The following is a 15,155-nucleotide window of genomic DNA, read 5'->3' on the forward strand; positions in this document are numbered from 1 at the left end:
AGATAAGATTTTATCAAACTATAAAACTTTGGCAACCTATAATTTCTCAAATAATTAGCATAAAAAAGTATCCATATATTTGCTTGTTTGAGAAGTACTATTATAATATCATAAACTTGTTCTCATATAAAGTTAACAGTTAACGGTCAAAGTTTTCAAAATTTTAATTAAATACTATCCAGCCTAAAATCAAATATTTATGCCCAGATGGAATAGTTTATAATCTACTTTTAGTTCGTTTACTTAAGCGTTAGTACTTGTGGACAAACTCCCATGCCTTGGGAGTAACATTCAAAATGGACACTAATAAGATCATTAATTTATTGCGAGCCTCTGAAAATTTGCTAAAAACACCTTACTCCTAATGGACACTAATGTAGCATCCCTTGAGATAGATCACGTGATACATTATATCTTACAGAGGTCATGCTACCCATCGATAATAATAAGGAGATGTCAACAGTTTATAAATCCTTTTGTTAAAGCTCAAAATCAAAGCCACTAGGTCTATCTACTATATATAACCTCTTTGGGGAAATGTATACAGCCTGTCCCTAAACTACATCAGGGTTAGCTTCTCTAGGACGTGCAGGATGAAGAAAGGTCCATGCCCGCCCCAGCGACTTTATGAACAAGTGACTCCTGTAATTCAAATGCCTTTCCAATTTCAACTCTTCAAAGTATAATCTGTCAGCTGATCATGAACTCGTGGAAACTCCGGATGGTTCCAGGAACTGCACTGCAGAACAATTTGCATCATGAGCAGTCTTTTAAATGGGTCAAAAGAGCAGAGCATACACAACTTGATGTTCACTTTATTGCCAAAATTAACCTTACCAAGTTTTGGCTTCACCAAAATTTGGCAAGGTAAAAATCTAAAACATTGCCAAAACTTGCCTCCATTACCAAATTTTGATAACTCTAGAATCTTCCTCTCACAATGGGGCATTTAACTTTTTGTCACTTTAAGATGTGGTAATTAAGGATTTGCGTGACATGTGGGCCCTCATGTGTCTATGACATGTGGGTCCAATGGCAAATCCTTAATTGCCACTTGTAAGAGTGGCAAATAGTTAAATATGTCATGTTTTATAGTGATTGTGCTCGTGATACTTCACGGCTACACAACGAACTAAACCTACAAAACATAATTATTGATTGTATGCACAATACAAGTAGCAGAATAAAATAGCAGCTCTACCACCAGCCAAGTGGCACACATAACTCAAAATACGCTTGGAACTTTTCTGGACCAGGGATCTCATGCTACTACTTTTTTTGAAATTCTAATCTACAAAAAGTAGTACTTCAAATTTTGCACTTAACAGAAAGCAAAAAGGTAAATTGAATCATTGAAAAATAAGCGAAGAAAAAATATCAAGAATGCTTAAAATTTTACTACCTCCGTCCCAGAATACTTGTCATTCTAGATTGTTTAGCATGTGCTAAGGTTATAAGAAAAAGACTATAATACCCTTAATAAAATATTACATAGTTAGATGTGGAATGGTGGTTGGTGTGACAAGTGGTACTTCTAAGTGGAGAGAAATTTGAATTGGAAGTGGTTGATGTGACAAGTGGTACTTCTAAGTGATAACTATTTTGGGACAATTTTTGAATGCTAGAGAGACAAGTATTGTGGGACGGAGGAAGTACTATTCAAACACCACCGTAGACTTCTAAAAGAAAATACTGTAACTAGAAACTCCACCTTTGGTTGGTACTACTCCAAGGTATATTTCTGCCAATGGAGTAATACATTGTTGCATCATGCAAAATCACTGCAACCCTGAAAGCACGCTGCACTTGGAGCATGTGAAACAGATACATTTTTTCCAGATCCCTCCATGCAAACATCCTGTAACCAGAATGTGGTGCTTCCTTCAGCTTAAATTTGACATACATAGGAACCCCTAAGAAGCATAATTTTATATGCACAAGAAATGCTTTGATAACTGAGAAAACAGTGAAGTGACTTACATGGCAAATGATTGTCCGCATGATGGTTCTGGCTAAGCTTTTGAGCCACTTGGATCATATTTCACTACATCAGTATCATCTCAAAAGCAACTCAACAAGATTCCATACTCATTCATCACAGCTGAAATGTACCCAACTCCTGACCATGCCTTGTAAGCTTAATAGTTTTTCCACTGACCCACTGAAGGCGGTAAGAAAGGTCAAGATTATGAAGCAACAGCTTCAAATTATCAGCCTCATCTAGTTCTCTTGTCTTGGTCTGCAAAGGCCAGAACCAAATACACATAATTCAGATTAAAAAAAACAGATAGAAACAAAGTTAACATGAAATGGTAAATGGGGGGAAATATCCTTAGTACTCAACTACATCATCATCTCCCATTTAATCATTCCTTGCAGCAAAAAGAAAGCAAATAGGAAGATTTTGTACATGGTATTGGCAGACTCTTTCAAATCGATTCATTTTTCCATAACAAGTTGAAATGAAATTTGGTATAAATCAAATGAGTGATTTGGGTATGAGTAGTTTTAGTTTAGTAACTCTTAAACTAGAATTTTCAAGGACAATATTTTCCTGGAAAACAAATCTTTAACAAGACGACAGGGTCTAGCTAAAATCTCTACAACCATGCGGAATTATAGAACTCAAGTTAGGAATTGGGACAGTGCCAACAAGGTGATCAAAACAATGCTGTTAGGACAAAATGTTGCAAGCTTCTCAGGAACTGGCTCCTTTGTTTCCTCACAGCTCCTTAGGCAGATAAGTTTGTTCTCTAACAGCTTAACTTATAGATATAACAAGTAAAGTGCACATGTTATGGTTTGCACACTTTGTGAATTTGTTTTAAAAAAAAACATCCAGTTTTTAAAAAGAATATTCAGAAATATTATCACTGTTCACTGTACAAAGAGCTATATGTATCTTGGGAAATATAACTTCCTTTTTTATATTTTACAGAACACAAATATTTTTGCACCAATTTTGGCATGCTCACAATTTCTAACATATTGTTTGAAAAATTTTTGAAGTGCATAATGTACAGACAATCACGGTTGTAGAAGAGTAGAAGACACAAGTTCATAAATTTTGAATTGGTTTTAAATATAAAGATTTCAGCTTATTTTCAAGTATTGAACAGTTACACAAAAAACATGATCAAATAACTAGTCTAGTAACCTTTTTTTAGGATAACTTCAAAACTTCAGTTTGGTTTTGAGGGCCTTTGAATGAACAAATGAACACCTAGTTCCACCTATAGTTATTCTTTGAAAAAAAAACTTTGAATAGTATTATGAAATAATCCCACGCCTGCTAGTTATCACTTATCAGGATGACTGAATTCCAATATAACTTATCACGATGACTGAATTCCAATTATGATCATCAAAATTACTAAGCACAGCTAAAGTAGATCCAACTGAATGTAGACCTTCACTCCCTCAGCGCATGTTTTTGGAGGGCAGGTGCTGGGGTAGACCAGTCCATAAGTGAGAATGAAAATTACAAAATAGATGAAGCTAACGGTATAACTTAGCTTTTGACCAGGATTAACAATAGTTTCAATCATCCAAAATATAACATGATCAGAGAAGATAATAATAAAAAGTATACCTCTGAGTTTTGATGTTTATCATGTCCTAAAATGCTTGAAATTATACTTAGACGAGCTGAATTGGGTGAAAACCCTTCCCATGGAGGAACATAGATAAGCTTTGTGCATTGGATAGGAGTAAGACTTCTGCTGAGTCTCTCCCACCAGGCATTGCCTAGTGACCACCATCTAATCATCAGTCCGTTCTCAGAAAAAGCAACAAGACCCTAGCAAAAGAGGAGAACATACTGTCAAAATTTACAAATATAAATTCCTGCACATACATATTCTCATAATTATAGCTTCAAATAAAGCTTATATATCATTTAAAACAATCTTTGCCAAAAACACATCTTTTTATATATAAACAGCAAATAATAATCAAGATTCATGTTTCACGCAAAGAGGTACACATGCCAGAAAGCCATCTCCAATGAAATATGATTTTTAGACACATCCATAAGCAATACTCCTTAGAGATAATTCAGGTTTTGCATGGCACAGACTTGGCATAATCGCCTTAGATGTAGCACAAGAATTAGAACAAAATCCATATCATGGGGCATGGTGTTCTATTAGGCAGGATGACATGGTGCAGAAAACTGATATTTCACCCAAAAAAGGACATGGAAAAGCAATAAAGAAACCTCAAACCGAGCTGTCATGCCAAAATGGCAAAATTAAAAAAAAAGAAAAAAAAAGATGTGTTTTACAGAAGCAAATAAGTGCAGAACTCTTATGACCTTCTAACTTGGGTACCAGCAGCTGGTAAATAAGGTGGCTTATTTCTGAAGTGGTATATGAAAAAAAAGTAAATGCTATTTCAAGGTAGCTTATTAGATAGTCTATTGGCACAGATGTCGTAAAATGCTTCCTATAATCTCTGATAATCCATCTTTATCATAACATCTCTCTCGTTGTTACAGTATGTGTAATAAAATATAACTGTTTGGCTAACTCCTGTGATGAACGACAATAGGACATCAAGCAATTGGTACACGAGTACCAAACCATTTAGCTTTGAGTTCATATAGAATTTAGGAAAAAAAAGTGCAAGTGAAGTCTCCATCATGCACAGCCCTGTAAGTTTTGAAGTTCCAACTCTAAAGTACATTAAACAAAAAGTTTTGCAATGAATAATCACAGCTGGTTTTAGTTTTCTAAAATATTTTTTAGAACCATTGGCAGAATTTTCTCTTTGTTTACTAGCAGCGTAGAGAAATTTCAGAAGCACTTCACATTTAGAATTTCAGAATTTCTCATGTTGATTCAATAATCAATATCCAGACTTTTTGCACCAATCCACTGCATTTAGCTATTGCGCTAGATATTTCATCCAACAGGAAACAGGGCTAATTATCACAAATAATAATTGAGCAAAATGAAAGCATTGTATCTTAATATGTGCGAGCAGGTTTAAATTGGTGATATTAAAAATGTTACTCTTGAGGTCCAAAAGTATGCTGTTTCTTACGCTCTATGGTCTATACAACACAGCAGATTATTATTGCAATATGTCAGTTCAAATAACATTGAAATTTAGAGATAAAATTTAGTAATAAAAGTTTTAAGAGAGTTAACAGCACATATACCATCACGCAAGCTGTTTTGCACTGCATGTAGGATATCAAATGTGGGTTACATCCAATCGAATTATGTATCATGCAAGTGCAACTCATAATATTTTTTTGGAACATTTTAAGCCAAAGATGGTAAAGTAACTTTTTTTACAAGAAAAATGATTTTTGTTCAGCTGGATAGACTGGGGAGTTACTCCAAATACTTTGGGAGAAACTTAAGTTACTATGCTGCAAGTAGAATAAGATCGCATGTATCAATTTATGTATTTCATTTAGACCATCTGATTTTAGTAAGTTCGTAGTATCAAACCTCTCCCTCCAGTGAAAAACTCAAAGCTGTTATCAGTATAGTTGCCGTTGTATTCGATGATCCATCAAGCAAACTTGGAAGACCTGGTGGTCCACTTGCATCAAGAATCCTTATTTTCGTGACACTGCCAAGAAAAAAAAAAGGGAAATGAAGAAACTGAAGATGAATAAAGTACACAGAACCCTCTCAATCCATGTTTATGGTCATAGATCAGTAATAGTACTAGATAGATTAAGATTAAAACCATTTGCAGTTCCATGGAAATCAAGTATACTACAGAAAAAAAAATGCTTTTAATGAAGATCAACTATTTTATGCTCCTACAATTATCAAGAAAAGCATAAACACATAAATTCCAGTGACATTATTAATGTATATATATGTTGTGACAACAATATGCCATCAGTGATACAAATATGATAGGTCACTGATAAAGACAGAAAAGAAAAAGGAAATCATGGTATACCAATGATAGGCATAGGCTGATTTGAAAATAACACAAAAAATTATTAATCACATAAAATGACAGGTCAGGATGTTCTGATCACAACCAACAGGTAAACAAAATAGGTAACAAGTGAATTGTTATACTGACGGACAGAAATTGCACAATTTAACAGGTTCAACAAAACAAACTACTGCAGCTTGAAAGCCTTTGTACCTTTCTATGTCATAAACTCGGATTGTGGCATTATGTATCTCCCCAATAGCATCACCAACAGCTAATCTTGTCATCGATTCATTGAGGGCAACCATAGGAAATACCCGTGCGATTTCTCTCAGAGCCATCATTGAGTTAATAATGCAAGCTTTACGCATAATTAAATTGCTTGGATCCATAGTGTGTAGGACGTAGCTGATTGCCTGCATGATCATTTAACAATAAGAACTATAAGGAGGAATGATTCAATTCAAAGCATCTTGACTATTTGAATGAACTAATGAAAAGAGTTAAAGTCCAACAGTTGCTTAAGCCCAGTGGTATCACCTCAGCTCTCTAGCTCAACTAAATGCAGGTTGCAATACTTTACCATGCTCTGAACTCGCCACCTACGGGCTATGGCCTTGTGGGTCATAAGCATTAATAAGAATAAGTAGCTAATTTTTCTTCCTCTTAAAAAGAAAAAATTCAGTTAAGTCTGCACATAATGAATGACATATTCATGCCAGCTTGTTAAAAACAGCCCCTATTTGTTTTCCCGACACATCTGAGGTCTACAAATATCATGGTGTAGCAAAAGCATTTTGAGGTTTAAATACAAACACATTATTATGTAAAATATCAAACAAAGCATATGACTTCTCAACAAACAAAAGGCTTGCAATGTATTAAAAAAGTATGTTTATAAAAGGTTGGAAGCCACAATGCATGTTAGCTGCATTAGTCCTCTCAAATAAGGGAAGAACATTTAATACCTTGTCAAGGTAAGGAGCCAAGGCCTTTGGAGAACCTCGAACAACTCGAATGAGAGTTTTAAGTGAAATTACATGAACAGGTGAATCAGATGAAGTAGCCCAGATTTGGCTTTGTATTACGCCAAAAAATCCAACTATGTCAGCCATAGCCAAGCTTGGCAAGAGAGTACCAACCAATGCCTCCCGCATTGTGACAGCAACTGCAGTTTTATAGACAGCATTGTTGGAAGGTGCACTGCTTAGACATTCAATTTGGAAAAGGACATCACTCAAAAAATGAGTCATATCAGTGCCTAAACATACTTTCCATGTGCTTTCCATTCCCTCTGCTAGAAGTTCAGCTGCCGTTGAACTATAACGATCATTCATCGACATAACTAACTTGATTAGTTGATTAACAACCAAATGAGCAAGCTTAGGTTTCACGATGCTTGGGTACCAAACAACCAAAGCAGCTGCAACAATGATATTTGATGCCACTGCATCCTGACTTGTTCCTCCAATCCAAGATAGCCACTCTTGATTTTCAAATGATTCCAACCATGAGCTTATCTCAGAAGTATCACAATCTTCTCTCCCAACATCTTCATTATCCGCTTTTAACTGTCCATAACTAGATACAGAGGCACTCTGAATTGCAGTAATAATATTGTCCATCTGATCAGATGTAGGCAACTGGGAATCAAATACTTTGTTTTTCTGCAAATGGAGGGGTTTGGGGATAGAACGTGGAGCTGCACAGTGAAACAGGGAGCGTGCAGCCATTCGCACATGTTCAGAAGGATGTTGCCAAAAGCTCACCAGAAGCTGTAAATCCATAAGAATTGCATTTACTTGGTTATCCATTAGGCACTTAGCAGATTCTATTTGCAAGCACATTGTTCTGCTTTCATGTACTTTGCAACAAAATAAATATGCAGAAAAACAAACAAACACCAAGTCAAATAAGTTCATTTCCCTAATATCTACAATGAACTGGAAATAAGCCATGAGGTGCCAGGTTGGTACTCATGGATAGGTTGAATAAATGATCTTTTCAAACCCTTGTATAACAGAAGCAAGTGATGAAATACGGTCACATCTATGATCAGCACAGTTTACTGATCAGTAATTTCCAATCAAATGAATGTTTTGAAATATGTCAACATGATAATGTCAGCCAACAATGGCCACGCTAAGATCTGACCTGGATGCTCTCGACAAGCTAGTCACAAGTCAGTGAAGTCACAAACAATAAAGAAGTTGAATTTTCCATGCAAATTCCTCCCACTTAATTGTTGCTGTCGAAACTACTATGGAAGTTGGTCATGAAATTCATCAAATATGGGCATTTCATTCTTAAAACATATATCAGGGATGGAGCCAGAAAATTTTCACTCAACAGAATACTAACAGGTGCTAAATATGAAATCTTCCCATTTTACATGGAAAAATGTGAACAATAGGGAGTGTATAGAGCCCTTATCTCTCTACCTGACCATATCTGCAACGGATACAAATAAATTGTATAGAGCCTAACCTTTATTTCTTCTTTCTTAATGAAATAATACACAGCTCTGCTGCATTTTCAAGAAAAAAAATGGACAAACCTTTTGCAGCGTCTATGTTAGAACTACCGTTCCTACAGAATGTTGTTACTTATTCTGTGCTGCATTTTATATGCTCTACAAATTACGATTTACACCTGCAAACTCCTACAAAATACATGAGCTTTCTTTATAAAGGATAAATGATACTGCTGCCCTAAGCAAATCCACAGAACACAACAGTTGCAGCTTTACTTAAAAAGCACATTGCCATGTACATCACATGAGCTAAAGGAATATGTCATAGTATCAGAATAGACATTCACTAGTAAGGTTTTGCCATCTGGAATTGTAAAAAAAGATGAGAAAATCTATTCCTTATTTACTCGCCATTGAATATGCCTCTGTTCCTTCTATGTCAAAGTAGAGGGAACACAATGGCATATAAAGAATACAACTTAACTCGATAGCGTAATCAAACGTGATCAAACACAGAGGGAAGGATTTCTTTTTTCTCAAAAATGAATACCAGTCACAGATTATCCCTATCGCAGAAGAGTGACGAGGAAAATGCCTTCATGTCATCTGTAAAAATATAAGATCCCAACCACACTACTCCAATCATTTCACAGGAAAGTCATACCATGTGGCCAAATCTAAGTACTAGTTAATGACACTTGAATGATTACATAATATGTCCCTTTAAATGGCATACTACATTACAACTTACCTGACCTATTTTACAGCACTAAATCAGGGTTCAACAGCTGAAATATTGTTTTGTGTAGCAACAGTATCCAAGAATAGAGGGGCCACAGTTTGGTCCTAGAGAATTAGGTACCACCAGCTCATCTAACATTCAATATGAACCCAATGAAACTAGGAAATCACACATATAAACTAAACCATCTCGCCTCCAGGCAGAATCACATACTCAGTTATTCACAGATACTGTAACTCAATTTTCTAGATGCAAATGCAACAACAGCAATATTATTCTGGTTTCTTCACAAGGAAGAGACCAGTGTAGAAGTTCTGTTTTCAAATTAAAAAATAGATTTTGATAACAACGGTAAAACAGAGAAAGAATAGTAGAACCTGAAGGGATGGAGGCTTTATATCCGGTACTTTCTCAGCAAAATTCCTTGTATAAAATGCTGCCAAGGCACTACAACAGAAACAATGAGTGGATATCAGAATGGTGAAGAAAACAAATTTTTCGTGCATACTGCCACATTTGTAAGAAACAACTAAACATACGATTATATCAGAATTGATGGGACAAACCCAGCTAGATCTTGAACAATATGAAAGCTGGCTACCACCTGTAAGTCGAATTATGCTACGACAACACCTGATAATTTTTTCATGTAATTAGTAACTTGTGTTCACAATTTTTACTTCTTGACAAAGTGTAATAACTTGTGGCTACAACAAAGTGGTTCCTCCATAACCATTGGATTGTATCAGCTATTCTTAACAAAAACAGGAGCATATACAGCATCGCAAAATTGCAGTAGCAAACGTTTTCTTTTCTTTATGATTTAATGGAAAACATCAAGGAATAATGACAATAGTGCACTTTTATGCATTTAATCAACAATTTCATTGAATCACTGACATGAAAGAAGACACTTCAAAAATGTACTCCCTCCGTTTCAGGTTATAAGACGTTTTGACTCTAGTCAAAGTCAAACTGCTTTAAGTTTGACCAGGTATATAGAAAAAATTAGTAACATTTTTAACCCAAGACAAATTTATTACGAAAATATATTCAATTATATATTTGATGAAACTAATTTAATATTATAAATATTACTATATTTGTCTATAAACGTAGTCAAACTTGAAACAGTTTGACTCTGACCAAAGTCAAAACATCTTATAACCTTAAACGGAGGGAGTAGTAAACATGAAATTTTCATTTGCACAGCCACTGTTATCTAGATAAGCATGGAACATGTGCAAAGCAAACAGGAAGAGGTTTATTAGCCTTCATGGAACTTATGAATTCCTGAATGAACTAGTTCAAGAAAAAAAAAATCATGACTGAACTTGTTAAAAAAAATTCCTGACTGAACTACAGTGAGAATCAGTACACAGAATATAGATACAAACCTTGCTGAATACTTCACACAATTTAGTATGTGTAGAAAACTTTTTGATTCATTGAACTATGTTTTCTATGTAATATTTGAGAATATAATATAAAAGATAACAATCTTGCACAGTGTAGGATATAAACCCAAATTAGAAGAAAAGGAACAGATTTCTCAGTACCTGCTAGCATTTGTACAAGATCGAGATAATGTTATCATGCGTTGTGCAAGAGAAACTATGCACAATGATCTCATCGCACAAAATTCAGATGATGCCTTCCAAAGCTGAAATATAGAAAATAGCTTGCTTAGACTTCAGGTGTCTTTACAAGCAAAGGGGATGTCCAAAACAGTTTACCTCGAGAGTGGCTTCTTTTCCTGGGAACATCAATGTAAATGAACCTCTATCCCCCACCACCCCTGTAGCTATATGACAGCCTTCTGGCTTGCAAACTTGCATTTCATCTACAAGTAATTTGTCTAGCTCATGATCAACACCCCATAAATGCAGAAAACAGAGGCTAAATCGAAGTAAACGCCCTTCCAATGATTCTCTAGAAGGGCTGTCGATTACATGCATTCCAGAAGTATTATCGCAAGTTTCAGCCTGTATAGAATCATTAACATTATCCCTATAAAAATGATCTCTCAACTGCCTATCACTATTGTTGTTTGCCATGCCTTGTGTAGACATGATTGCTGTGAGATCGAATCTCAGACTTGCAATGCCAGGATATGGGCAAGAGCACTTTATGGGGTGTTTTCTTCTGTTGTTTATGCACTGACCAGAGGCAACTTTCCCTGAACTATTTCCATGGAGTTCGTGTGCTTCATCTGTAGCTGACATCTTCCCCATAACATCAGATGCTGCAGGGACACTTACAGTCACAGAATTTGTATTTGCATTGTGATGGTTTGTTGATACAGATGATATACTAAGACCCTTTTTATTTGCATGAGACTGAAGGAGGCTTGTGTCTTTGAAAATTGGAACAAGTAGTGAAGATGCCGAAGTTGTCCCTCCCAAGATGCTGCCAGTAACTGCATTCTTGGATATGCCTCGGCAGAAGTGTTCAAATGTTGATTGAGACGATGTCCCTGTAATAATTCTCTCTCGAGCACCTGTTTTCAGATCCCAGATATATAATACACTACCTGAATCATTACAGGAGTGGAGATTCCGGCATAAACAAGCTATGTACCCTTTTACTCCATCCCATGCTACCATCGATGGGTAACTAGGATGGCCAGGAAACATCCTTTCAACTCTCATGGTTTGAAGAGAAACAAGAGCCACAATGCCATCTTCTCCAACAGAAAGAAAGCAATCATCCCAAGGTTGATGAGTCCAAGCTGGCGGTAACATGATTTGTTTAACTGGGGCAACATGATGATGCATCACAGAAAGGATGGTGCCAGCATCCAGATCCCAAACACGAATTGTAGAATCAAAACTCCCTGATATGAGCACTCGGTTAAAGGTTCTGGAATCAGGTTGAGCATGCATGTGATGTGCAGCCAAGCAGAGAATTGCTCCTGTGTGTCCCAAAAAGAATCTTTCTGAAATGTGTGGGTAAATTCCTCCACTGCCAAATTTTGCAGCTGGTAATAGGTTAAGAAAACGGATTACTTCAATATCACCATTATGGAAACCATAAACCACAGCATATGGAGTGTAGGAATCCTCAGAAAGTACCATCGAAGAAGACACTGTCCCTCCATGCCTTCCCAATCCATTGCTGTTTGATGAGCATATCAGTGAATTTATGTCCACTCCATTGTTTGACTGGCAGAACGAATGAGAGTGATCTGATCTAAATTCTTCTCCCTGAAGACCACCTTCTCCAAGAATTTTGCTCAAAGGTGGTTTCTCTATGTTATTTGCAATATTCAGTTCCAGATGATCCATAGACCATATGGAGACAAATGGTTTCCACAACAATGATCCAGCAATCTTATAGGGGCGAGATTCCACCCTGATAAGTTGGTTGCCGGACTGACAAAACTGAACTAAGGAACCATCTCCTCGCTCCGACACAATATCAGGAATTTCACAAACAGCTTTACACCCAAATGATCCAGTACCAACCTCAACCCTGTACACTATGGCACCACCATTTATACTCCACAACACCAGGCTCCTGACCACATTGCCATTCTCCGAGCCATGTGCTCCCCACTCCCCGCCACGGAGGAAGAACCCTCCAACAAGCCAACCCTTCATGCCTGCCTCCCCTTCCTTGCAAAGCAGATCACTCGGTAGAGTCACCTCACCCAGCACAACACCCTCGGAGATGCATTTCAACAAGCAGCTGTTCTTCATCACCAATGCCACCACTTTGCCATCATCAGACAAAGACACAGCCTCCACCCTTCCATCCACCGCCTCGGCGGATGTAACGCTGGACGCCGAGCTCGCGCTGAGCCGCCTCGGCGAGTCCCCCTCGACGGCCGCGCCCTCCGCGACGGGAACCACCTGCGCCCGCCCCTGCGCATCGGCCAGCACGACGCTGACGGAAGCATCCTCGACGCCGGCATCGACCGCGACAGCGATCGCCCTGGGCGGCGCGACGGAGAGTGCGCCGTGGAAGGCGGTGCGGAGGACGACGAGGGTGCGGGCGTCGACGACCACGACGGCGGACACGTGGCGGCCCCCGTCGTCCGGGGCGTGGCAGAGGATCGCGACGCTCGCGCTCGACGATCCAGCGGAGGAGGAGGAGGGAGGAAGCGGCGCGACGAGGGAAGGGGAGCCGGCCCAGGGCGGGAGCGAGCGGCGGCGGAGGCAGCGGAGGGAGGCGGAGGCGGAGGCGGAGGAGGAGAAGAGGGAGAGGACCCCCGCGGCGCAGGAGGCGAGGAGGCATGGAGGGGAGGAGGGGAGTGGGCAGAGGGAGGTGATGGCCGCGGCGTGGGCGCAGAGAAGGGAGGAGGGGCGAGGGGAAGGGGAAGGGGGAGGGAGGAGCGGCCAGTGGAGGATGGTGCCGTCGGCGGCGCCGGTGAAGAGGGCGGCGGGGGTGGCGGCGGCGGCGGTGATGTGGTGGGACGGCGGGGAGGGCGACCAGAGCGCGGCCACCGAGTGGCACTTCATGGGCGGCGAGGGCGACGGAGAGGAGGGGAGATCTGCTCGGAGAAGGCCGCCGCGGGTAGCCGCCTGATCCCTCTCATGACTAATTTGCCTGCTGCTGGGTTGCTGGCACTGCTGGCCCCTCTGAATTTTTCTATTGGCTAATAGTGTCCTTTTGAAAACTAACTCAACAAATAGGAGTAGAAGTTTATAAAAATGAACCCGTAGAGAATATGGGTACGGGTCTCCATATTCGATAAGAGATAGTAGGTGGGTTAGATCCATGTATTATGTAATAGAGTAGAACTCGGTTGTTATGTGTGTTGTATGTTAAAACATAGTATAGAGCCCCGATCGAGTAGAATAGGAAACTGATGTTGTGTTCGCCTATGTTACTCTTTGTAACCTATATAAGAAGGATGGGGAGCCCTCCGAGAGGGCATGAACACATATAATCATAATCAAATTGTCAGATCAATACTACACCCGACGGATACAATCCACAAATAGGTTGCCAAATTCTAGATTCGATAAAACAAAAACTCCACACCAAGAATATTCTTGAAGTTAAAACTTTGGTGCCAATGATTTTGTTACATATTTGTCGACAAAAATTCTTAAATATACATATTATAAAATTTTATATAACTTGTATGGAACTTTCACAAATGTTAAATTTGCTTTGAGATTTAAGCAAGCTTACTTTCTTTGAGATTTGAGCAAGCGAAGAAGAAGAAAAATCACAACGAGTGCACAGGTGAAGAGATTCAATCCCGCAACCTCTGCTTCACGGAAATAACATATTACCTCAGGTTGTTTAAAAATTATGTACAGATGTATTTACATGTAAGGTTTTGAAAGTTACATACAACTAACATTGTATTTACATGCAAGTAATTACACTGTATTTACTTGTGATAAATTTTTAGGAGAAGTTTTATCAATAGATATATAAACTAATGCCAAATCTCGATGTTGTGATACTAAGGCTATGCTCAACATTAACATGGCCAGGGATCAATACAATCTCATTGTCACTAATATCTAGATAAACTACCCCCTCCCTCACCCACCCTTCTCTTATAATCATGTTGATGTGATATGACGTTGGATTTTGTGAAACAATTAAAAACATAATATATCTTGTTTCATCCCTCACACTACACAAGATTGGGAGATGAGGGTGCACACCCCTCCCCCTTCTTCCCCCACCCTATTCCTCTCTTCGTTCAAATCATATTGATGCAGTGTCATGTTTCAAAAAATTCGTAAAGAGGACTTGAGATTAGGGTAGTCCTCACCTCCTACTCCTCCCTTCCTTCAAATGTGAGAGAGGTTGGGTGCGGAGGATGTCGGCAAAGAGATTTGGGCCAACCCAATCAACTTGGTCAACTCATGGGTGTTAATGTTTTATTGTAGGATTATTGGCATTGAGACCTTAACCTCATCATTAATTACACTAGCCCAGAGTTTCAGGTTAGTTTGCCTTCAAAACTTTTACCATCAATTTTATACTAGCTTATAAATCTAATTAGTTTGTGATATTATAAAATTCTGCCAATCACAACTGTTAACATGTATCATTGGGGAT

General features: G+C 38.5%; 1 protein-coding gene across 3 annotated transcripts; it reads right to left on the reverse strand.

Annotated features, from left to right (window-relative positions):
* Positions 1–297: 297 nt before the first annotated feature.
* Positions 298–13,710, reverse strand: LOC4340922 (uncharacterized). 3 transcript variants are annotated; one of them, XM_015788088.3, is made up of 10 exons: positions 10,862–13,710; positions 10,685–10,788; positions 9,503–9,572; positions 6,879–7,685; positions 6,124–6,326; positions 5,463–5,586; positions 3,593–3,799; positions 1,981–2,239; positions 1,712–1,858; positions 298–734 (listed from the first exon to the last, which is right to left on the reverse strand). In XM_015788088.3, exons 1-8 carry the CDS (start codon positions 13,586–13,588, stop codon positions 2,096–2,098), a joined length of 4,386 nt encoding a protein of 1,461 aa, XP_015643574.1. In that variant the 5' UTR covers positions 13,589–13,710; the 3' UTR covers positions 298–734; positions 1,712–1,858; positions 1,981–2,095. The 3 variants fall into 3 exon arrangements, with proteins under 3 accessions (XP_015643574.1, XP_015643575.1, XP_015643576.1); XM_015788089.3 differs by having other exon boundaries at positions 298–739; XM_015788090.3 differs by having other exon boundaries at positions 1,712–1,887.
* Between the last annotated feature and the right edge of the window lie 1,445 nt (positions 13,711–15,155).

Source organism: Oryza sativa, chromosome 6, assembly GCF_034140825.1.
Source record: "Oryza sativa Japonica Group chromosome 6, ASM3414082v1".
In the NCBI taxonomy this organism is placed as follows: domain Eukaryota; kingdom Viridiplantae; phylum Streptophyta; class Magnoliopsida; order Poales; family Poaceae; genus Oryza; species Oryza sativa.

What these genes read in the sequence shown, in the direction of transcription:
- LOC4340922 (XM_015788088.3), bottom strand. Translation starts at nt 13,588, where the DNA reads ATGAAGTGCCACTCGGTGGCCGCGCTCTGGTCGCCCTCCCCGCCGTCC. An exon ending in CGAGTTTATGACATAGAAAG is followed by an intron (nt 5,587 to 6,123) that starts GTACAAAGGCTT and finishes TTTTCTTGGCAG; the next exon opens with TGTCACGAAAATAAGGATTC. An exon ending in GTTTTTCACTGGAGGGAGAG is followed by an intron (nt 3,800 to 5,462) that starts GTTTGATACTAC and finishes CTCTTTTGCTAG; the next exon opens with GGTCTTGTTGCTTTTTCTGA.